Source organism: Siniperca chuatsi, linkage group LG12 (assembly GCF_020085105.1).
Source record: "Siniperca chuatsi isolate FFG_IHB_CAS linkage group LG12, ASM2008510v1, whole genome shotgun sequence".
Classification (NCBI taxonomy): Eukaryota; Metazoa; Chordata; class Actinopteri; order Centrarchiformes; family Sinipercidae; genus Siniperca; species Siniperca chuatsi.
In genome coordinates this window covers 4,466,284-4,492,082 of record NC_058053.1, presented here as the reverse complement: position 1 = coordinate 4,492,082, position 25,799 = coordinate 4,466,284, and the positions used below count along the sequence as shown (strand labels likewise).

General features: G+C 40.3%; 1 protein-coding gene across 27 annotated transcripts in view; it reads right to left on the bottom strand.

Annotated features, from left to right (window-relative positions):
• The window catches only part of tns1b (tensin 1b), a 164,869-nt gene that overhangs the window by 128,437 nt on the left and 10,633 nt on the right, over nt 1–25,799 (bottom strand). For 4 of the 27 annotated variants that reach the window (XR_006380254.1, XM_044217964.1, XM_044217979.1 and 1 more), the window contains exon 1: nt 11,197–11,498. The exons of 3 other annotated variants lie outside the window; for them this stretch is intronic. Coding sequence is in view for 21 of the 24 variants with exons in the window: in XM_044217964.1 (XP_044073899.1) it covers nt 11,197–11,298 (102 nt within the window). In the remaining 3 variants the exon portion in view is untranslated. Of the gene's footprint in view, nt 1–2,792; nt 3,131–11,196; nt 11,507–19,132; nt 19,270–25,799 lie in introns of those variants that run through there. 20 more of the 27 variants (XM_044217972.1, XM_044217980.1, XM_044217967.1 and 17 more) reach the window with 13 other exon arrangements.

Below are 25,799 nucleotides of genomic sequence, written 5' to 3'. Positions count from 1 at the left end.
ACAATTACAGAAATGTTGCCGTATTTCAAAGGGGCCCCACATGTGGAACATTTTTCAACTCAAATCAGAGGTAATCTCAGGAACTCGGATGGGGGGGAGAATCAAACTAGCAACAGACCAAGAGCGGAAAAAGGAGGGTGGAGAAGGAGATGGGTGCAGGGGATGTGAGTAAAGATTCAAAGATAAACAAATACGCTAGGTAGAAATAGTGGAAATAAGACCTTTGTAATCAGTAGAATGGGCTGAGAGCTCAGACCCCCTGATACTTTTACACATGTTCTGCTTTCAGAGGTAGAAGTTAAGGATCCAAGTCAGTCTGAAACAGCAACAACAGGTTTGGGGTTTGTCTATTTTCAAGTCAAGACAACTAAAGACCAATGACCTAACATTCCTGAGATGACACCATTTCCCAAAGCGATCCTTTTGAGACCCAACTCTGAACCTAGATGGACTGAGTGTACATTAATGGATATCGATCATCCAGAGGAGTTTTTTGAACCCTGATAACTCTGAAGGATTAGCCAAGGGTCAATATTTGCATTGACACAACTGTGAGGCAGCGATCTGAGGCAGTGTTTCCTACAAGAGCATCTTGTTGGATTAGAGGCACCTGACCACCGCTTCCCACACCTTTGCAATAGCCTGGCACACATGCTTTCAATTACACCTGTTTGATGCAAAAGCCACAATAATTGGATGCATTCATAACCTGCTATTCTTGAATATCACAAGGATTTGCATGGCCTTTACACTTTCTCTCAGCAATGAGCTGGTAGAGGACATTTGATTGGTTCCATGGTCCTTTCAGAGAAACCTGATAAAACTCTCCCTAAAACCCTTATTTGGCATTCATTAATTATTCACAATGTTTGGTGGAGGAGAGGCACTCTTCCGAAGGTCTTCTTTCAAGGCCTCTTGAGCCATCCGTGCTTACTTTGCCCAACAGATCTTGCCCAGAGCATCTTCTGTTCATTTCCTTTGTCCTTCAAGTTGTTCCTGTCATTTTCTATATTTCCCTGAGCATTTTCTTTCTCCTCCTATACTGGAAAAATCTCCCTTCATCTAGGACTATCCTGCTTTGACAAGAGGAAACCCTCCCCATTTCAAACCACGCTAAGGAATAGATCTTGTCTAGTTCATGGAGATGGTCTGTTTCCTGCATCTGTACTCACTCACTCTCACATGCTCTTTCTCCCTGTTCCTATCGCTCTCTTCTACTTCTCTGTTGCTTCATAACAGCTTTTCCAGCTGTACTCACTTTCCCAGCTGCCCAAGGAGTATGTCTGGGTCCATACTATGCAAACCTGATCAGTCTAGTACAAGTACAGCAATATATCATCAGAAAGAAATATTACCATTTGAGCATTTCATAATTTTTGTAACTTTCATCTTTTATTTGCAATGAAAAGCAAATTCTAAGAGAAGGGTTAGTGTCAGTGTTAACCGTAACCCTAACCCCAATCTGTTGGAATAAGGTGTGCCCAAATTAAGGCTGTTTTAGGGCCAAACAAAGGCCTGCTATTAACGCAGGGGCTCAGATTGAACCCCACCCCCTTAAGTGAGCTCGCTTTGTCATACAGTGCTCGATGCAGTCAATCAGTGACCCAAAGCTTAGCTGGGGGGCTTTGAGATTCTTTTATGACCCCCCTTTCACCTCGCCTCCCGCTCCTCAAAAGAAAGAATGGTAATTAACTGATGAAGAGCTCTGTAAGATTATCCAGTCTCCTCGCCAAGGACTCCAGCTCTGCCAGTGATGTGCAGTCATGTCCCAAAGGACCACTGCCGAATGGGGAAGGATGGATCTCAATGGTCTATTCAACTAGTCTCCTCTTTCATCCTCTATTCAGCTGAAAAAGAGGAGAGCAGCATGCAATGTTGTATATTTGAGCCTGGAATGTTCTTTCATATCAGCACAAATTAGGAAAAGCACTCACAGTGTTTTAAGACAAATGTCGAGACCACGATCACAATGCTTTTAGCGTGGACACACACACACGAACACAGTTCTTCACTGACCACATCACAGCTTAGAGGGCACACAAGTGCACAAACAACCCCTCACTGTGAGCGGGAATGCGCGGCAGATTGAATTATACAAGAGAAAGCAAAAATAGCTGTGTGTCCCAACCACCTAGAGCGAGACAGAGCGGGGCACAGAGGGAGTGAGGGAGTGGGAAAGAGTGAGAAAGAGAGACTGAGGGGAATAGAGCAGGAGATCCATTTAATTCAACTCAGAGTCAGAGCAGACACGTTTTTAGTCTGTGCATGGAGCTAAACAGAAAATTCTAAATATTTTTCTTGAGGGTGAAAACAATACAGAGTCTGTCTCGCATTCGTGCACCCTCCCATTCTCCTTCATAATATCTCCCTCATTCAAATGTGTCACCGTGCCAAGGCCCCCACAGCCAGGGTCCCAACCCTCAACCCAACCCCCGCCAAGCAGACCACCCAACAGATCCCCTGACCAGCTTGATTTGATCAGGGTTTCCCAATGGAACTGGTCTGAAGTATCACCCCTTGAATAAGCCGGCAACCTTTCTCGAAGCATTGGGGCTAACTGCATCATCAACTGATTCTGTCAGTCGCTCAACTCACTCATGCACCACTCACATACTCATCTTTCTACTACAACGTAAATGATGCAATTGAAGTTTAAAAGTTATGAGATTTGCATGGCCAGGTAATGCACTGAGGTCTGCTATCTCCTGCAAACTGGTCATAAATGTGACATAAGTCTCGTGCTGACAGTTACAAATCAATCATGACCCTGGGAAGAAATCCTGTTTTCTCACCCAGAACATGCAGGACAGGCAGACCCAGGTGCGTGCTGGTCCAGCCAGAGCTGTTGGCAGGCTTAGAGAGACAGACGGCATGGTGACGGACAGGAGTGATGCTGCTGCTGCTGCTGCTGCTACAGACCAGTGGGCTTCCTTAAGTATAATCCAGCCAGGAGAGGTGTTGCCCAAAACTGCAAAGCCATGACTGTCCTGGACGTAAACACTCTTTCACCTCGGGCTCTTGCTTTCTTCCTCTTCCTCACTGTCTGACTGGCTTTCTCCTCCTAGTGTCTCTCCTCTAAATTGGATCCTGACTGCCTCTCCTCTGCGCTCACTCTGGCTCTCTTCCCCTCTGCCGGGGAAAGTTTCACAAAGCTTTTTTTTGGGGGGGGTCAGGCTGCCCCCACCACTCCACGGGAGCAAAGGGGGAGGGGGTGCTCTGCTTATTATACATCTCTTTTGCCCCTCCTCTCTCTCTCTCATCCCATGTCTCCCTCCCTCTTTACCCCTCTTAAGTCTCACCACTTTTAATTTCATTCATTCCTTGATCCCACCCCTCCCTGTTCGTCCCGCTCAGCATCCGTCGCACTTCACCTCCCCCTACCTCCATCGCTGTCTTACAGTTTCCCTGTGTATTTCTGTATTGAGCCTACTTTAATATTTCATAAACTCTGTCTTCCCCCGTATTCACCCATGTGATGGGTGAATATGCTATGCTGAATCATTATGGATGCCAGAAAAACTATATATTATAATATTTGCTCAAAGTGCCTGAAATTTGTGCCTGAAATTTGCATAAAGTTGAGTTGAGTTCTACTTTTGACACCCACTCTCCTCAACATTGTTTGACATTATTTGATGCTCAATTTTCAACAATTCTCCAGAAATTTCAACACCTGTATCCATTGAAACAAACAACAGCTGTAAGTTTACATACTAAGTTCTTTAAGTAACAATATTAGTTTCAGCCACCTGTTCCCATTTCATACGTTCAATCAACAATGAAATTCAGAGTCACAGTCACTGAAATCTACAGCGGCTAATTATTAGCTTTCATGATGACGTGACTTAAATCATGGCAGGACCAATGAGTGCACTGAATAAAATTGTACATTTATAAATCACCATACCATTGTGTGTCTCTGGATGGGATTCAAATTAATGATCAGATGAACAAATCCCATGACAAGACCAAAATCAACAATGAGTCACTCAATAGTTTCTGACTTGCCTACCCTGTGGCACTCAGCTTCAAGTCCATTTGCTACTAATGAGATAAATCTCAAAAAACGGGTCACAAATATATAATTTAATGTTTACAAAAAGGAAAAGTAATTTCCTAAAACAGCAGGTCATTGCAGTTTTTTGCAAATGTTACTCAAACAGGAGGAAATTGTGCATTAGTTGGGGACTATTTTCAGCAGCGGATTAATACACATTTAGTATGCGGGCTCTGTTGTAGGAGTGCGCCTTGACAGCCTGGAGGAGGTGGCTGAGGGGAGGATGAGGTCCAAAATAAGGAACATACTGGAGAACCCATCTCATCCCCTTCGTGAGGAGATGAACGGCCTAAGAAGCACTTTCAGTAAGCGTCTCACCTACCGAGGTGTTCGAAGGAGCGCTTCAAGCACCAACAGCCATTCGGCTACACAATGACGACTGCTGTAATGACTTCAGTCTCAGCCAACTCAGTGGTTTCTGAGGCCTTACATGATGGTCACCCCTCATGAACTGTACTATAATGTACTGACTATACATGTGGACACTATTTGCACTATATTTATATATGTTTACATATACATATTTTTATTATATTCCTTATTTATTCATTATTTATTATTCATTTTCTATTCCTTACATATATCTGCTGTTGTGAGACTGAAATTTCCCCTGTGGGATAAATAAAGAGCTACCCGACCCCACTCTAGTGTGTATTTCCAGCAGCAGGACGGTGTATGTGGGATTGAGTCAAAATAGACTACAGTGTGTGTGTTCATGGTGATGAAGGAACATGTCACCCAGGGCAACAGTGTGGTTCACTGATGTGTTTTTAATAGTTTTTGGACAACAATGGAGCTCTATATCACAGACAAATAAGAGATATCATACTTTGGATGCACACACAATACTTAGTTAGTGGGATCAGTTCATTGTGGGTTTTGGTCTTTTCCTTCAATTCAATTCAATTCAATTTTATTTATATAGTGCCAATTATAGAAAAGGTTTCAGTCATAGTCATCTGGACACTGTTTTCAGAATCAAGACGTTTTGGCTCCCATCCGGAAGTCATTCTCAATTGTGAAAATGGTCTGAGAACTCAGAAATTTAAGCTACTCTGTGTTGCTTAAGCCCTGCCCTCAGGGAGGAGTCTTCCTAGCGCCAATTCATAACAGAAGTAATCTCATTGCACTTTTCCTATAGAGCAGGTCTAGACTGTACTCTTTATAATATTATTTACAGAGACCATGAGCAAATAAAAATACAGAATATCACCAGCCTTATCCTTTGACCATCTCGCACACTCCTTTACCATTTTCAATCTCCGTCTTGGCCTCCCACACATTTTCTCTGCTCAAAGAAAAAAATACAAGTAGTCCTAGAGGCTCTACCTCTGGCAGTAGTAGTGGCCTCAAACAGAGCCTCATCCATCTTGACCCTTTACTACAGAGAAAGAACATAAAGGGGCCGGGAAGCAAAAGCTGCTTCATTAAGTTCTCACTGCTCATCAATGACCATGTTAGCCCCATGCGTGACTCTTTATCCCCCTTGTGTGGGTACTTTGGGTTTTTTACACACACACACACACACACAAGTACTGCAAACCTCCACACAAATGTAACCATTACCCAGTGGTGGGCTACATGCACCTGTAAACACTCATGGATCCCTAATTATATAACATACACACAAAGATTCTCTCACACAACAAAAATTCACTAAATTCAGGCCCACTACTTCCTGACAACATAAACACACATAATTTAAACTATCAAACTCAGCGTACGCATATACATAAACATTCACCAATAACCACCTATTTCTCCCCCACTCTCTCACATACATCAACACACACACACACACACACACACACACATCTTCACATCTTTCTTACACACTACATAAATACACAAACCCACCCACACACAGAAATATACAAACACACTCACCCAGTGGCACAGAGGATTAATCCCCTGGTATTTCCTGCAGGCCACCCCTACAAAGACAAATTCACTAAAGGAGACAATGTTAGAGAGAAATCATTTAAACGTAATCCCCCTCAACCAACCATCACACACACACACACACACACACACACTCCAGATGGAGTTTTTTGTCTGAGAAATGCAAGAACTTTGCAAAAACATTGTTGTTTTTTTCTACATTACTGAACATCTGTGTCTTTTAAGGGCTTCAACATTTTTTTCAAACATTTTTTTATTACAGGTTAATCTTTTATTTTCAGTTCTCAAAATCTTTTGTGGGACCAACCCCACAAAACCCACACCCACAAAACCCCACAGCCAAAATGTGAATTTTCAATGCTATGAAATGAAAAAATGAAAAAAGCAAGCAAATCTTAGCATATCGATACTAATTGTTCCAGCACTAATTTGTTAAACTAAGATCACCAGTTTTTTTGTAATGACCCATAACATCAAAGAAAAAAAAAATCTAGGTGGTATTTGCATTGTGCCCCCCCCCCCCCCTTCTCTATCAAAACCTAACATGGCAGCGGCGGATGGCCGCCCACCATTGAGTCTGGTTCTGTCCAAGGTTTCTGCCTCTTAAAGGAAGTTTTTCCTTGCCACTGTCACCAAATGCTTGCTCATGGTGGGATTTGTTGGGTCTCTGTAATTAATATTATAAAGAGTACAGTCTAGAACTGCTCAATAGGAAAAGTGCAATGAGATAACTTCTGTTATGAATTGGCGCTATATAAATAAAACTGAATTGAATTGATTTGAATCGATATATATTGTAATATGTTAAATTAATAACTGTGACCATAACCAACTCTCTAAGAGAGCTCTCACAAATTTGGACCTGATGGAGATTCATTCTGAATTTAGTGGTATTTACCTTTAAACCTGCATTAACTGATTTTTTGATGAGAGCAGCGAGACTGAACCAAAATAGCAAAGGTGTGGGCTGAAAAGCCAAAACAACGAGCTGAAAGATGCTAAACTGCTCTGTGTAGCTGAGGGAAACTGCAGTGTTGGGTGATATTTCTCGGTTCATCACTATGAGTCAACCCTTTCACATTGCACAGACTCATCTGATCCATTGTTGATATAAAATTATTGATAATAGCAGCTTTAAATGTCTTCTAATGTAATTTAACTTAATAAATTTACATCTCACTTAACACAGTAAAGTGTATATAACTGCTTGAGGCTTTTTTGGAACATAACACAAAGTCACTGAATGGCTGTGCACTTGAGTGTTGTCCAGCAGAGCTTAGTTGTACTCAGATGAAAATGTAGCTGTCACAATATTGCACACTATGTTCTTCTCTTGCATGAAGTCAACTTCCAATTCCCTGTCAGCACACTCTAGTGTGACAGTCTATGATGCATCAAGTATTTCTGATAAACAGAATATCTTCTATATATAGCATCAGGATTAACTGCACAGCCATCAAAGAGAGCATAAGAAAAATGATACATTTGTAAGTTAGGGATTTAATATGGTAGTTATCTATTTACAAATTTCACAAATTGCTTTAAAAGAGAGAATAACATGGAAAGCGGTTAGAAATAAAGAACTGCAAATCAGATATCATGATTTGATATCATAACTATTCAATACTCCTAAAAGACCCTGCGTAGTTCATACAGCAAGTGCAGCCGCAGCACCCACTGGTGGTCACTGAACAAAGTGCCTCCATATTTATAATCAGACAAAAGACATTTGTTCAGAGCACAGTTATTAAATATAGGAGGTATGGCAGAGATAATGGAGGGAGGGAGTGTGTGCGTGAGAAGTAATGTTGTAAAGGGAGGCATATTTCCAAGGCTAATCATATCACTTGTGGGATTTGTTTTAGTACCTCTTTAACCTTGACCATTTCTGTCTTATTTTGTAAACCACAGCCAATGTAGACAAGGAGGCACTTACACAATTAAGAAGATTAACCGGTGTCAGGTCACTGTCCTTGAACCAAGTGAAGATGGGTGAACAGCAGAGAGGGATCAAAGCTGTGCACCCTGTTACAATGGATTCAAAAAAATTTTTAAAGGTTTCAGCAGTCAAAAAATAAAAATGAAGCAAGTGAGGAAGTTTGTCAGACAGAGAAGGTAAAGAGACAGAGAGAAATAAATGACAGATAAAGAGATGAAATAGGGTCTGTAGCAGAAAGTTAAGCAGACAGATAGATGTAGAAGATAAACACAGCTAGATGAGGAGAGAGTGAATGTGTAAACAGAGGGGTGTGTTCTGTCATCTTGGCTGACATCCTAGAACCTGCTAGATGAAGGGGGAGTTCACTTGTTGACAGACAGAGGAAGAACACACTCCAGCAGGCCCCCAACACACACAGACATGCACACACCCTTTCCCACCCCCGTGACTCCCATCTGTTGAAAACAATACAGACCCGGGGCCCTCCCCTTTGCAGAACACTCACATGTGTGTGCACGTTTTCCTCTGTTCTCTCTGCTGTGTAACACTGAGAGGAAGGACAGTTCACCCAGCATCAGAACACACTGACCCGTGAACACAACAACAATACTCCTACATGGTGTACATGGTGTGAAGCCTTTTGGGTTTGTCAGGCTTACTCTTTGAAGAACTGGAGACATCATTGAAGGGTTTCTGCACTGTACTTCCCACAGATCACCTGTCAATCAAACCAGCATGGGTGACACTATATGATATCTTTTCGTAGAGTTCCTCATCATGAAGATACATTCTGCATTCTGCACTATTTTCTATGTAAGTAAACCACATTGGCATAAATAGAAGAAGAAGTGAGTATTTGGCATAAGCAGTCACAGCCAAACAATCTGCTTTTGTGCCAGGAGGGTAAAAGAGCAGCTCAGTGCTGGGTACATAAAACAACAGAGCCTAATATGACAGATATATGAATAAATAACAATAGTAAAATAAACAGAGAGGCACTTAGTTACTGCATTAGTGTGCAGTACAATACTGTGCACAGGGCGTCCACATCCTGTCACATTGTTTGTTAATACTTAGATTGGTTTATACTGTACATGCCGTGTTGACTGTATCACAGTTATAAGAGCCTAAACTACATCATTAGATTAATGAAATAAATATATTAAAAGTGACTGAAATTAGTACCTGAGATTGAAAACTCAGACTGACTTGGTAGCTGTCCATTGCTAAGAGCTTCATGGTACAGACCAGAGCTAAAAAGAGAGTCAATATCGCACTTACAATCGTCAGGTGGCCAAAAACATGACTCCCAATGAATTCTAATTTTGCTCCATATATGATGGATAGGGAAACAGACAACTATTTGCTAACAAGTTTGCTATTACAGCTGCAAAATGTAGATTAATCGATAAGTCGATTGACAAATCGGAAGAACAAATGATTACTGCCCTATCAGTTTTATAAGATGACAATATGTCAGTGTTGTGTCAGCTTGTTTCTGTTGCCCCCAAGTGGCCAAAAAAAATCTGTTATTGCAGGTGTAAGAATAAAATACTCAGGTCAATCTACACAGTTTAACTTGGCTTCTGCACTGTAGGAATGTAAAAGTTTATCATTCTCAAGGAAAGTATCTTTTGGGTCAACTCACCTGGCAGAGCTTCAGTTGCTTAATAGCACAGTCATCCTGGTCACTGCACCACCACGCTGCCCCGATAAGCTGCTGTTGCTAACAATTTAGCTGAACGTTCACTGGCTAGAGCTCAGGGCAAATGCAGGTAAAGTGCTTATTCGTTCCTGCTGAACACCACCTCAGGGCTCAGAGACAATCAAAGTGCCAACGGGGGAAGATGCACAACCCCAGGAGAGGGAGACGCATGCTAAAGACCCTCAATGTGTCTGTGGCCAGACAACCAGCCATTGACTAAAAACACTTTCTGCTTTAATTAGGAATACTGTGTGCATATCGGGGTGTGTGTCTGACAGGGTGTGTGTGCTAAGACACGGAGCAGCGGCTGCATTTGCAGGATTTATGTCTCTGTTCAGCAGCACAGACCTACTATCGGGAAAAGTGCCTAAGTCAAACTGGCAATATCCTGGTCTGTGTGTGTGTGTGTGTGTGTGTGTGTCTAAATGTGCTTATCTCTCCACCGTGTGTCATCCTCTGTGCTCATAGCAGGCCTATCACTAGCTGGGCATCATACAAATATTAATTTTATTTCCATTGTCCATTTGGCAACAGCAGATGGAAATGTTGGGACATTTGGGGATGGGGTTATACAAAAGATCATAATCCCAACGTTTCATTTATCCTGTGTCAGAGGCAATAATTCATTAGGTCAATATTTTCGTTGATCACACTGAATGTCACCTTGACTATAAAAGATTTGTTGAAATTAAATCTAAATCTGTGACTAATTAGTTTTGACTCTGCATATCAATGGTGTGAGAAAACCTATGAATGAATAAATGTATTTCACATTCTACGAAGAGACTGAATTTAAACACGACTAACAGCCACGCTAGCAGCTCTGTGAGGCTGTACTTAGGCACAGCGGTGCTCTGAGCTAAATGAGCTAAATTGAGCTCATTAGCACAAAACACAAAGTACAGCTGCTTTATAACAAAATACCTGCAAATCTAAAGTATTGGACAAATTGAATTTCTGACCTGCTGATGACGCTAGAGGAAAAGTTATTATAATTCATCCTGAGGGGGACATGAATGTCTGCACCACATTTTATTGCAATCCATCCGCAATCCATCCAATTCACATTTCAGTCAAAACCACAAACGTCAACCTCATAGTGGTGCTAGAGGAAAAGTCGTCTTGCAACCAACATTTTGCGGCAATCCATCAAGAAGATGTTATGATATTTCACTGGATAAGTTAAAATTTTGACCTGCTGGTGGCACTAGAGGAAAAGTCAGCGGATCACCAAATTTAGTAGGATTCATCCTCTGGGGACCATGAACATCTGTACAAAAATCCAATAGTTGTGGTGGACCGACCAACCATCAGACCAAACAACACTGCCATCTCAAGAGCCACACCATTAGCGTGGCTAAAAATAGTTATTTGTCTCAACCAACCCAGAGTTAATACAGCTCTTTTCCAAGCAATAAGCAGCATTTGTTCTTCCCTATTACAAACAGGATAATCTGGCACAGTCACTGAAGCCAAGTTCAACATGCAGGTACATAAATCTTAAACTGAGAAAATTGAAGAAAAAAAAACAAACACTTAAGCTATCCCAAAAACCCCCTCTCATTCAGATTACATCTAAAATATGAACTGTACCTTGTTTTTGTTTTTCCTTTGTTTCCGAAATGGGAAGATGCAGAAGAAGAAAAATTTTGCCCAACTGAAGACTGTGGCAAGACACCAGCCTAGTCCACCCATTCTCTCCTGAAAACCTCCTCACGTCCTCTACTGTATAACAGCTGCCGCTCCTTGCTCCTCGTCTCCCCTCCCTTTCTAGCCTGTCCTTCAAAACCAGTATCCAGAGGTACGAAGACCCTAGTAGTTAGTCCTGGGATGGTTGCTGATCTGATTCAAGAAATGGTACATTTTCACTCAGTTTCAGTGACTAGAAGTTCTCTTAAAGTGGCTGAGGTCTTTTCTAAATGCACCCTTCCCTCTCTTGCCTAGCATCCCTACAGCATCCCTCCATCCTCCATCCTGTCCCCTCTTTCTCTGGATGCTGCAGGTTCTTCCATTCAAAGCATAAGGAGGTAAAAGATTAGGAGAGGGAAAGACAGAAGTGGGCGGGGGTGGGGTGGGGCGGGCAGAGACGTCTGGTAAAGAAGGAGGCACTTATATTGATGGAAAAAGGAGGGGGTTGGGGGGGGGCCCTGCAATTTAATGGGGGGAATCTTGGAGCAGTGAAAGAACAGTGAATATAAGATGTGTTGAGTGAAGTAACAGTGAATTTCCCAGCAATTAAAATATAAGAATATAGATTAAAAAGCAGAATGTGTATGTGTGTTGGGGAGATAAGTGTACTCAGTGGAGTGTGCTGGTGCATTTGTAGCTGTCAGGGGGGGCCCTAATGAAGATTGGCAGTCTCAGACAGTCAATCATGTATGGCCCATGGAGCCTCTGAGCCTGTATGCATTCTGAGTAATTACTATAAAGACTGAGGACTGCATCAGTGACTTACGTAAGCCAGCCATTGAAACTGCATGTTTAGTTTTTCTTACTAGATAACGTGGAGTTCAAACTGTTTAGTTCAACTCTGCTTAAATTTGCAGGTGTATTTAGAATTTTTAGGTGGAACCCCGTCCTGCCCTGACATTTTGACAGCTCATGTTAACAGGGGTGTTGGCAGGTATGGTGTATTTTTAACTGCTTCCTGTTTTTGTGTGGTCAGCTTTTTCCAGATCCACATCCAAAAATCGTAGCAAGGTGTTGGAAAATGAAATGGTTATGCTGTAATGTTCAGACAGCTCATCCAACTCTTTTACAGCTACTGCTCCAATGCAGCGTTGTATATAGAACCTTTATACTGACGCAGTATGTATGCAGCCCAGCAGGTGTAATGGAGTGAAAAAATGCACAAATTAGTAATTCTTGCTATCAAATTAATACTTTGTGCATCACGTGCACAGATACCACTGTATTGCCTTAGAGTACATTGCACTTTGTCAGGTCATGAAAAAGCTAATCTAAATGAGGCATTTCTTTAGATTTTTGAGATACATGGATTTGCTTTGGATTTTGCTGTTTTAACCTCTTAAGAGCAACCCTTTTCTTGGGAATTTTCACCTATTTGGCATACCCAAATGGAAAAGCGTATGACAGAAGAACTGTAAGGCCAAAATACATGTATGATGCTTCATTGTTTAGCATGTGGCTATAACACAACCTAAACTTTATGAGTTCAAACATGGCTCAAAAAAGTTTTTTTGGTCCTCATCTAGGTCACGTTTGAATAAAATAATTACGACATGCTTGATGCCAGGAATTTTTTGTTTGTGGTGTCACTGGTGTCCCCTGAACCTCACCGATCCAAAATGGCGTCCCTCTATTGTTGATTGCACTGCGTGCGTTCAGCTGCGTAAAAGTACTAAACTAAACTACCCAATGCATACACCGTTGGAAAGGGAAAATGATCAGCTACAATCATGAATGATTGACATGTTGATAGCCAGTAACAGCTCGTTCTACCGTGGCAGCAAAGATACATGACAAAAGCCCATTGGCCGTCCAAGCTCATGCTGTACTCTAGAGGCTGTCCTGGGGTGAAAACTAAACAGAAAAACTTGGTGAAAATTTTGATTTGTAGGCAGCAACCTAGAGAAAATAAGCATACCCAACAACACCTTGCAGGAAGAGGGGAAAATGTCTTTCCTGTCGGAAGAAATGCCAGTTGTTGTTTGATGAACAAAGTTAGCAGGCACTTAGCAATGGACTTCACGGGACAATATTCACAACTTGGATTAATTTTATGAAAAACCCTTTTGATTATTTCGATCGGTAGACCGTTACAGACTAAAGGAATATAAATAATCAAGGAATGGACACATATTCGGACTTTATGACTGTTTCAAAGGTAGGGAGTCACCACTTTTTTTTTCATTTCTCTTGTTTACCATGCCAGTAAATCTGGATGAATTATACTTTGGTGCTCATGGTTTCTGTAAAATGAACTGAACAAATGAATTGTGGAAGAGCTATGACGTGTAGCATGTCCATATTAACAAACATTAAAACATTAATATCTTTTTGCGTGATGCTAATGAGATCTAGCTCAACCTAAGATGACAACACTTGAACATACATGTTATAGCCTAATATCGTTTGGCATTAAATTAATAATTAATAAAACATTATAATTAATCCGTGAGCACAAATTAAGTCATTCAAAAGCACAAATTAAGTAATTTGAAAGTACAAACCAATGAGAGCACGAATTAAGCACATGAATTTTTTCTCTCTCTGTCATTCTCTCCGTTAAACCTGCCAGGCTCCAAGCTGCCAGTTAGCAAGTTTGCTAACTCTGCCCATTAGCAAGCTAGTTTGTCTGCTAACCTGACAATAAGTTAACACAGTTTATTCAAGAATACGTATTTGTACCATTGACTCCTGTCTGCAAACAATGCGTTTTTGTGGAGCATTTTGTTCTCTTGGACAGCTAAGTTGATGATAGTCCGTTTTTACTCTGCGGCTCTCCGTTCCCTTAGCAGTCAGTCCTGTCAACGCAGTTTTCAATTGGTCAATGAGAAGATTACACGATACTGGCAAAGGGACAGAGAAGTTTCAGAAAAGGAACAGGGAAAATATCATGCGCACTTCCTGCCTCTCTGCAGTATAAACAATGGGCTGGTTTCAAGTCTCAATCTGGCAATGTCAGGTCTGTTGTCTGTTCTAGGAAACCAGACAAGAGGTTAGGGAGTAAAGGGTCATTGTTCCTGAGAAAATAAAAGGGGAAGTGGCGGGTCATGGTTTTAATGGGGAGCTGACGAAATGTTTTGGTACCAGCTGGTGGTATCCATTCATCAATTTAATTTGATATTACGCATCAGTAACGTGCAGTGTAATTCTAAAAGCACCAATAAAGAAAAATATGTTTTAATGTTGTCTAGGCTGCTTTTATCTCTGGACAGAGATATACTGTCCACCTTTTCCAAGAACATCACATTTGACATTTCTGTGGAGCAATAAAATAACATAAATACAGGTCCCTATGGAATATCAGGTCCACATTAAAAAGGTACCACTGACCAGAGTTATTCAGTTAGCCACAGGCTCGTCGTCAGACTTACATGCAGACACATTGCTACATTGCAGCTCACTGCAGACTCTATGATGAAACTGTGAATGTGTGCTGAGCACTCACCTTATCCCATATTTCTGAGGTATTTCAGCTGTCAATAGCAGAGTGCCAAGGTTTAGCTGAGCCTCGATGACATCATGCAGCCGGTTTACACCCTGCATGTGCATGGCTGCTGTTATTCCCATAATATAAATTGACATCGAGAGAGAATCTCCAGAGCAAACTTAAAATGAAGTTAACTAATAACTAATAATAACATTTGCATTAGAGTCCGTTTGTTTAAATATTAAATTTATGCCCCCCAAACAAGGTGGCTGTGATTAATGCGGCAATTATCTCCTGCCCCTCCCACTATTGATCCAAGGCGTCCATGTTTTGGATTGAGAGCTTGACAAATGTAAGCACATGGCAGAAAGCCATGGGGAATTAAGTGAAAGCTCATTTCATCTTTGAACATAGCAAAGAGACGTTGCTCTATCTTAAGACAGCAGATGGAAACACTTAGGACAAATTGGCAATCACAGGAAATTTAAGTCCGGATTGCCAAAATGGAGCCCACAATAAGATATCCTGTTTTAAGAAAAGCTATAATCTCAGCTGTTAACCCAAAGCCTTTTTAGACAGAAGGAGGCACAAAGAACTACAAAGCTCCCTGGGCACAGGTTCAAATCTCAGTGACTGCACGCAAGTGATACTGCAACTCTAACCTATAATAATGTTGTCTGGTGAGAAATGATAAAGAATATTCAGAATCTGATGCCATGCAATGGTAAAATCTGGAAATCCGTATTGTTTTTCCAGAACCATAAAATGTTGTACTGAGAGCCCAAAGTTTCAGATTAAGTGGTTTGCACCACTTTCAAAAGTGTGAAACTTCTCAGTGTTCCTCCATAAAGTTTATGGATGACAAGTGAGATACAGAACAATGTATCACATTATTGCAGGACCTTGTAAATGGAGATCTCGCTTAAAAGCATCAAGGCGTACATTATATATATATAGAAATAATTCACATTATTCACAATCTAATCCTGAAATCTGAGAAATTTCCCCGTCTGTGGTAATGAATATGGCCTCTATGGAACAATAAATCAGAGGTGATTAAGAAGTTAAAAAAAAAAAAAGCTTTATCCTTTGTGGGGGAGTAAATTATGAATTCCAAAGGGCAGGGGTGAGCTATTTAACCTTTAATTATTATCTACAGAAGCACCCGCCAAACACAAAATACCCACAGTGACCATTTCACCTTGCAAGCAGCAATTATCAACTGGCCTCAAACACCAAAGGCCTCTAAGCAATCATCAGCTGCCTCATAAAAGCCCAGACAGGGCAGAAATTAACAGGACGTAGGCCAAGGTGATGAAAAGGTACTGTATGAAGGTCCGGTGTAATGCTGGCTCTGTCTTTCTTCACTTTGTAAAAAAAGATCTGCGGAAACACCCAGTAAGAATGCATATGCATCTAGACTGTATATCCATTATTTGAAAGCTTACAAACATTTGAACACGTGTCTTCTTCATGCAAACGTGTCCCTCGTGACACTAAAAGGTTAAATGAAGGTTAATTAAAGAAGCCTGGTTTTCTCTCCTGTTTTCACATAACAGATAACCAGCTGAGGCTGACCATTGCATAAGAGTCAATGAAAGACGTGGGCCCACCTCCAGTGAGGAGCGGACAGCCCCTTGTAAAACAGTTATCAGTGTGAAAGTTATTGCGTTCTGCGCTGCCATAATGCAATTACCTGTCCGGACACCTCCAAAAGTGACACTTCCACATCAGAGGACAAGACAAAAGAAAGACAGAGGAAGAGAGACATAAGGGCAAATGGACACAGCACAGACTGTCTTTGTCTGAGGTCAAAACGCAAACAACACAAGGCAGTGTTTATGTCATAAAATACCTATTTTCTCAGGTTAAGACACAAACAACAGCTTTAATTAAAGATGGCATAAAGAATACTTCATCTTCACTAAGTGGACAAAACACTGTCCATAGGACAGGCTAAATCAAAAAGACAGAAACACAAACTGTCTCTTAAACAGCGTTAGATCATCCCGTTCAAGTCTTTGGTACATAGCACCGCAATCAGACCAGAATGGTAAAGATGAGTGCAATTTACAAATATCACCCATATACAACATCTGGGTATTGAAAATGTGTTTTTCCACCACCTCATTAAAAGGTGTATTATCATTTTCACATTATCCTATTTACAATGTCTGTACTTGTCTTCCAGGTTTGATTTTCCAACAAAGCTCTTTAACGCAACACTTTTCAGCCAATGGTTCTTAAGACTGACAAATAAAGAAGACAATGGGCCTCATGCAAGAACCACCATACAAAGACATCATCGTTCTTAAAGATCGAGTGTGTAACATTTAGGAGGATCTATTGGCAGAAAAGGAATAGAGTATTTGTAAGTATGTTTTCATTAGTGTATAATCACCTGAAAATAACAATCGTTGTGTTTTACCTTAGAATAAGTCGTTTATCTCTACAGAGGGAGCGGTTCCCCTTCCACGGAGGCCGCCATGTTTCTACAGTCTTTTGCTTTTTCTCCTACACGCTTGGGAGGGGATGGTGAGGCGAGCAGTATTCAAATGGTTGCAATCTGAAATTTCACAGCTAGATGCCACTAAATCCTACACACTGGACCTTTAAATGGTGCATATGAGTGATTTAAAAGAATTTGCGGCATTCACCAATTTTCTTGTCTTTAATTGTCTCTTTTGTATGAACGAAATTCACGACCTGTCGAACGAGTCATGTACAGACAGGAAAAACGCTTTAAAGTGGTCATATTGTGCTAATTTTCAGGTTCATAATTTTATTTTGGGGTTGTATCAGAATAGGTTTACATGGTTTAATTTTCAAAAAACTTATTATATATTTTTTTCATACTGCACATTGCTGCAGCACCTCTTTTCACCCTGTGTCTCTGTGTCTTGAACGCTCCGTTTTAGCTACAGAGTGAAGCATCTCACCTCTATTCGATCTTTGTTGGGAGTTTCACATGCACAGTACCTAGGTAAGGATTACTCAGAAGCAGAGTAGGGCGGGTCCTGACGAGCAAGATAGTGTGAAAAACAAAAACGCTTCAGCCAGTAACTATGGCTTCGGTTCAGCTGTACATGTTTGAGCCTGAATCTGATACCAAAACACAGGCAGAACAACCTGAACCAGCTTCACAACTTGACTGGAGCAAGACGTTTCAGAGTGGTAAGTTATTAATTTGTGACTAATTTATCTTTCATAGGTAACATTTTAACTGTGCACTGTGTCTACATCAGAGTGGCAACGTTGACTGCCTGGAGGGTATCTAACGTTATTTTAATTTCATATTTAGGTGTACTTGTGGAAACTGCTCACTTTGTGCATTATGAGGCATTTGACTTAGTGACATATATAAGTTACGGAAGTAAAGGCTGGACCACAATCGAGCTGTTTTCAGGCAGTTCAGGAGCAATGTTTTCTGTAGGAGAGGGTAACTCCCTTTGGGGTGGAGTTTGGGCTTTTTCACTTTACAAACCTATTACATGCACAAAAAAGATATATCACACAATAAAAGAAAGGGGAAAAAGCCAAAATCATAATATGACCACTTTCACACCTTAATCTGAACAAATTTGGAGTTTAAATATGATATTGATATATAACTCAAATGAAATATATATAAGACAAACTCAATGCAAAGTTGATATTCTACTCACCATATCTTCATCATCATCATGGCTTGCCAATTTACTGATTTTATATTTTTAATTCGTATGATTTTATTGTCAAATTTCGGCACAGCAGCTTATACAGTTCAGTAGTTGTCTCCCTCCAACAGCTGCCTCAGGGTCTTTATGCATGTCGCTGTCCAGTATCATCCTGTGTTGCTCCTGACAGTGTAACATCACCTACTGTAGGCTATAATATCATCCCATCTAATGTCTCCATGACATGGACATGGACCGCTTCGCTTTTAAAAGATGTTTTTTAGCCTTTAACCTCACCATTCGCTCTTTATGTCTGTCACAGTACAGCACTGCTCTGATGACACGCCATCTTGAAAGTTTAAAACTTTCAACATGACAGATTCAGTGAGGGTTCTGAAAGGATTCCGATAAAATAAGTGGATTCAATACTGGATTCAGATTCGATAAAATGTTATGCCCCAAGCCTATCTACAAGTTGGTTTTCACAGCTCACTTACATGAATGGAAAACATCTGATGCCAAAAAGGTCAGAAATCAATCTAAAAACCTATGATGTCCTTGAAAAATGGTTGAAAGTAACATTGAGTGTAGTAACATGAAGTAAAGTTGCACATTAATAACCTAAAACAGGCAAAACCACCAGCTAAATCCTTTGACTCAGATTGACATTTTGTGTGCTGGGGTTGGACTGACCTCAAGATGGGAGAGAATCCCTGACCACCCACAGTTAAAAACGACATGTTGCAACAGCACTCACCAGCCAGAGGGCCATCGCAGAGTCTTCTTTGAAGACACCGTGGGCAGTAATTCCCTCTCACAGATCCGCAGCTTTCTTGAACACTGAGCTAGCTTTTCTGGGATTAACAAGACTATGTTATTGTCCCTCAAAGTTGGATGCACTGACCAAAGCCTAGCAGTCTGGCCCTTATCCTGACATACTTCCTGCGCTGCATTGTTAGCAAGGGGAGAGGAAACACACACACACACTATGGAAAGCCAGTGTCAGGAGATCATAACATGGAAAGTGAGAATACCAGGAGCTGTTGTTTGCTCGCTGAGATTTTTTTGTTTCTTGTATTTTTGCCAAGGTCAGTGTTAAAGCCTTAAACAATCCCATTTTGGCTCCCTGTTAGCAGAACAAAGAAACTTCTCCAGATGCTTCCAGGTTTCAAATCAAGGAATTTACAGAAACTGTAAATTTTACCACAGTAAAAGTTCTTTCATACTGTATATCAAAACTGTAAAGCAATGATTGGAAATAACATTTCTGAGGTGCAACTTCAATTTACATTTCCACTTAAGGCTGCATTCTTTTTTTCTGCTGTCTTTTTTTGACCGCTTTGGGGCAGAAGAACTCAACAACAGCCTGACATAAACTTGTTACCATGCACATGTTACCATGTTACATGTTACATCCAGCAGACACAGAGCACTGTAAGCATTCATTTGGAGTCATGTTTCTGGCCACCTGACAAATATAAGTCCAATATTCACTCTCCTCCTCTCTGTTATACGGAGCCCAACAGGTGTTTCACATTATAAGTCGTCATTTGATTCATTGTTAATATATAAATAAGTTTATCTGCATTTTAAGTAAAATGCAGATTTAAAAAAAAGAACTGGCTCTGGCTCAGTACTCTGTTTACTTTTTGCGTTTTCCATACTACAAGAGGTAAAAAAAAACTGTTCCAGGCAAATGAATCAATACACTGGAGGTGCTGGCAGCTGAGGTGAAGAGGTCGCCCAAACCGAGTAATTCCCAACTAAATGGGCTTCTCTGTGGTTGTTTTTTATAACAGACCCTTAATAGAAACCACCTCAGACCTGACATATTCATTGCCACTCGTCCATGAGCGAGGAGGGTAAGGAACAGGAGTAGCATCGGACATTAACATTCTTCCAGTCTACTCTTCTCCTCTCCACACGACTTTTACAAGGTTTTGAAGAAAGAAGCGCTCTTTACTTTGCTGGAGATAAAACACAGTGGCAGCCTACTCGCCTCAGAGGAGGGCATATTAGCAGAACACACACACACACACACACATTGAAAGTACATGGATCCAAGAGGCATAATTCAATCCTACCACACACGTTCATCATTAACTAAAAATCCATGATTTTTATAGACTGTAAATGTATACATACTAAGTATGGAACAATTAAATTAATTTTCATAAAGATCCATTGTTAACGGTTACCAGCAAGCTGAGAATGTGTTTCATGCATGTGTATCAGAATCAGAAATACTTTATGTATGTAGATAGAGGGATCCTAACTGTGTCTGTATTGTAAACACTGCGAAGCCCTGAGCCTCAACCATATAGGGTTCATTCTTCCTAAAGCCCTTCCAAAACCCCCCTCGGCTGGATCAAAGTCTGTGTTGTGTGCTTTGGTTTTAACATAGGGGGTTTTACTTTCTGGCCGATTGTTATCGCTCCTCAAAGTGCTAAGCCATGAGTGAGGCCTCCGTGAATGCTGCTGCCAAAGGAGTGTCTGACATGTGTGTGTGTGTGTGTGTGTGTGTGTGTGAGTAGTCCTCCCTGCCATGTGTGCTGGGGATAAGGCAAAGGCATGGTTTTAAATTGGAAGCGCATGTTGCATGAGCTCACACTTGTCATTTCTGATTAAACCCCATGAACGCCACATTACAGCAAGTCGTCTCTTTAGTACAGATAACTGTTCAGGCTTACTGCACCAACAAATCACAACACTGACTGCCCACTGCTGGTCCCTTTTCACCACAATCGCCAAATGTCAGAATCATCTGAAGCAAGACCAAACTATATTGTTTCGAGGCTAAAGCCAGTGGCCAGGCTGTAAACATGGTGCCTCAGATAAACCCTGTGGGACTCTCCTTCACACAGGCAAGTAACCAATCTACTCACAAAATCCCTAAAACACTTATATAGCTGCACACAGTTCAGTCATCTCTTAGAGGATCTCCAAGAAACAGAGCGGCGTTCCTAGCAGATTACATCCTTTGGGAGAGCATGAAGTCTACACATTCCACATGTGCAGGAAATGATGTAGTATGTGGGATGATGCTGGCAGATTATTAAGGATGATCGACAATAATCCCTTAAGATTTATGGTTTATGTAATAATTAATAAAAACAGTTTTGGTAAAACATGGAATGTTTGAACAACTGCATGAAATGTGTGGTTGCAAGCCCAGTTCATCAACTTTTAGTTTTGTTACTAGGTGTGCTCATTTTTGAGGGACTAAAAAGCTTCATGCATCCAGCTGTTTTTTGCCACAGGTTTAGCTAGCGAGTTTCTGCTACCACGGAACTCTACGATCGTTTATGTTAGGTTTACCACAGAGCAACCGTGATTTCCAATTCTGAGAGGCTGCAAGAGAATCACTGCAAGTCAGTGTTTGTGAGGGCCAGCTGTGGGTTCTGCCAGGGCCAGTATGAAAGACAAGACATACTGGGTTGTGCTGAGTTTTGCAGGCTGGCTAGTTAGGTAGCTAACATTAGCTAACATGAGCCTACATGAAACTACACGAGTCATACTAATCATGTTGTTACGCTATATATACACACACACACAACACAATAACTACAATATCTTACAACACTATTATTAATAATATAAACACTATAATAATGACAAAGGTTAAATTCAAGAAGAAGCACGCTACTATCGTTAGGTTGGAAGTTGTTGGAAAGGTATCATTTGCATTGGTCTATGGGATGCGTAGTTCCTTCACTCTAAAAATAATTATGTACACAGTCTTGTACCTTTGCCTTTTTTCCGTTTTCCAATTTGTTTTTTGCTCCGACTCAAATGTTTTATGGTCACGATTCATCATTCGTCTCTGTGTGGTGGTAGTAGTGAGGACACCCTGCCTGTCTTCAGACAAGATACACTAAACACTAAGCACGCAGCAGAATTTCTTCACAGCACCAACTGTAACCCATGGCGATGGTGAGCCTGCCCACTAGCCGGGCACTATACAAATGTAAATCACGCTTGACCGGCCACAAGGCTGTGTGTGTGTCCATCGCATGGCTTCACATTTCACCCAAACTTTATTGGTGCCAGTGGCCTTTTGTCTGCTTTAATTGAATTAACTTCTCAGAAACGGACCTTGTTGCAGGAGAGCGATGGGACATTACACAGCCATTACCTCAGCATGAGAGCTTTTAATAGTGTTTACATTGGGATCATTCAATGCTTTAGAAGAAAAGGGGCTTCTCTTTTAGCAGATTTTTATAACTTTGTAACATTTTCTTTTTAGGAGCTACATGACACATTTGTCACAGCCTCGGAACATAATACATTAGCAAATAAACAATCGCTATTGAAAGACTTTCTGTCTGTTTTATGTAATGTTTCAGCTGCCAGAGGAAATGCTTACAGAAGAAGGTCCGGTGCTTTCACTTTAACAGTCACGGCTTAATACTGGCTGTCCTTCCTAGCTGTGCCAGTCACTTTAAAGGGCTAAATTAATTCCAGTCTGTAGAAGAAAAAAAGCCATGAAAATGTATTTTCTCAATCAGCTTCTTACTTTTAGCCATGTGGTTCTACTTGAACATAACATTTTCTGCCAAAGAAGAGCAGCATAGAGCAGTTTTGGTTATTTCACTGGAAGCCATTCTGTATTTGTGTTTTTCTCCAAGCTCTGATTTGATTTGAAGTTGGTGGGGTTCAGTTGGAAAAAGGTGATGTCACATATTTCTGTGCACCAATCAGGGTTCAGCAGCATTTAAATCCAAATGTAATGGATTGTTTATGGGGTGCTTACATTGCATTCAAATCTGATCAAACCACACCCACACAGTCCTGATGAAGTCAGTTAGCTACATTCTTGTGTGAAACTCTTAATTAACAATAATTTATTTCACCTTTGAACTTCAGCTTTGGTTGTTGCTTATTTAGGTCATGAATATGTAATGTTACAGAAAATTCTTTAAGAACAAATCAGCCTTAACGTGTTCCCAGCACTAGTCTCAGCTCATTGCCTCAAACATCTTTAGAATTTAGAGTTACATGAGAAACAGGATCATTTTATTGTCAAGAACAACGTGAAACATTGGAATTGTGTCTTGGCAACAATAATACAGAGGCATATTTTCAGCTTGCATAATTTCAAAATCTAAGGACTACTGCAACACACATATATTGAAAAAAGTTTACATAGTTATAACTATACGTTTTAATATATATATAATTTAACACTTTAATTTATATAGCATTAATTATGTCACTTTTTTAAATCACAGTAAATCACAGTTTTAAAAGGTAGAAAAAGTCAATGGCAATGTCCCCATCTGCTGGTTAAAAAGCACAGTATCATTAAAATCCTACTATACTATAAGTAGTCATGAGCTCTACTTTGAAGAGCCTGGTGTATTTTAGAAAACTGTCTTCAGTTTTCAAGTACCACAGCAGCCATTACTACCTGTCTTTTAGCAATAAATAAATAGATGAGAGATAACTTCTTAAAGTTAAAGTTAAGGGAGGAAAAAAAAACTGTAACTATAAAGAGTACGGTCTAGACCTGCTCTATAGGAAAAGTGCAATGAGATAACTTCTGTTATGAATTGGCGCTATATAAATAAAATTTAATTAAACTGAAAACTGAAATCCTACTAGTCTAACCCTAAAACAAAAAGAGAAATGTGGTTTAATAATCTGGGGAAACGGACTCCCTGGATTAAATCTGAGGTTACAAGTCTTGGTGTTATCTGAGATTCAGATCAAAGTCCCACATTAACAAGGTGACGAAAACATCATTTTCCCACCTTAGAAACAGCTAAAGTACGAGCATTTATAAATCAAAAAGATGCTGAAAAACTGATTCATGCCTTTATTTCAAGCCGACCCGATTACTGTAATGCACTTTCCTGATACAGGCACAGAACTCTTTTTGCACTTTGCTTCGCACTGCTGCACTTCGTTTAAAATGCTGTATTCTACTAGATTTTATGCATTTATGTATTCTACTTTTTAACCTTATTATCATTCAGTGGGTTTTATTTTCCATCTTATGTTATGCATTCTATGTAGTCTATTTCCATCTTTATATGTATTTTATTTTTACTATTATTATCAAGTGGGTTTTATTTTCCATCTTATTTTCCATTAACTATGGCATTCTGTCCCTGTTGATGTTCAGTCTACATCTTTTTTCATGTGTCATTTCTTTGTTGTAAAGCAGTTTGAGCTGCATTTCTAGTATAAAAGGTGCTATACAAATAGTTTTTTATTATTATTATTATCATTCAGATAAAATACAGCACTCTGCCATTGTTTTGGCTATAAGCCACAGTGTGTTCACTGTGAATGTGTTCATTGTTTATTGGTTGTCTTCCTTTTTCTTTCATGTCTGATTGTCCCCAGTCAAAATGGCAGCGACCCACCCAGACGCCAAGCAAACAGAAACTGGCCAAACATTTGTATTTCCACGACTCCTTTATCTGCTGGGGAAAAACACGTGACATGAGATAATGTGAATCAAACACGTTTCCGCCATCGTGATGCATTTGATTTTTACAGTTACAGTCTTGAACAGACTTAAATTATATAAACAATGAGTGATCTATGGTACTTAGAGTATGGCTTGTATTTTAGTTAGATATGTGCCAATAATTCTTGGATCTTAGTTGAGCCTACATAAAGTATCAGAAGTGTGGGATTTACTGTTTTACTTCATTTTCAACTTAAAGTTCACTTTGAAACATTTCAGTGTTGCTGCCCACACTGACGGAAATGGACGGAACAACTTCAGTTCTACAAATAAGTTCAGGATACAGCTGGCTTCTTGGGTTGCGTTCAGATTCATTTGAACAAATTCTGTGTTAGTTTGAATTCATTCGACCTTGACTCTTTGAAGCGAGAGCCGCAATTCGGACCAGGTCTGACAGTGATCGGGTCCCTTTCAGATTTGGACCCATGAAGACCTCTAGTGTCTCACACCTGAGAAGACTTCAACTATTAAAAGTTTCAATTTCAAAAAATATTTGAAAATGCTGTTTGACCCATCTTTGGTATAAGCTTTTGTTTTATAAAGACTGATTGACCTTTATGCAGACTGTATGATCACATGACAGTGCATCATTGATGGGTGTCTGGCACAGTTTACAGTGCCATGTCGTGTGAAACAAGCCTGCCATTTTCTTTTTTAAGGTTGAAAATTTAATTTCACACCGCACTCCATCGTTGAGCAGTTTCAAATATAAATGGGGGTTTTGACAAAAATCTTAGCACTTGTTCTGGTATCGAACAAAATTTGATGGCAGTGTTGTGCTATGGTGCAAAGATTTTACCAATTGCATCTGTCAGCAGATGTAGAATATATGGATGACAGCATTAATGCCTGACATGAAAATGTTTCTACTAAAATATTACTAACCAAACCACTTTCCTGCAATTAACACATATACAAAAACTTTCTTTGACGGCTTACATTCTTT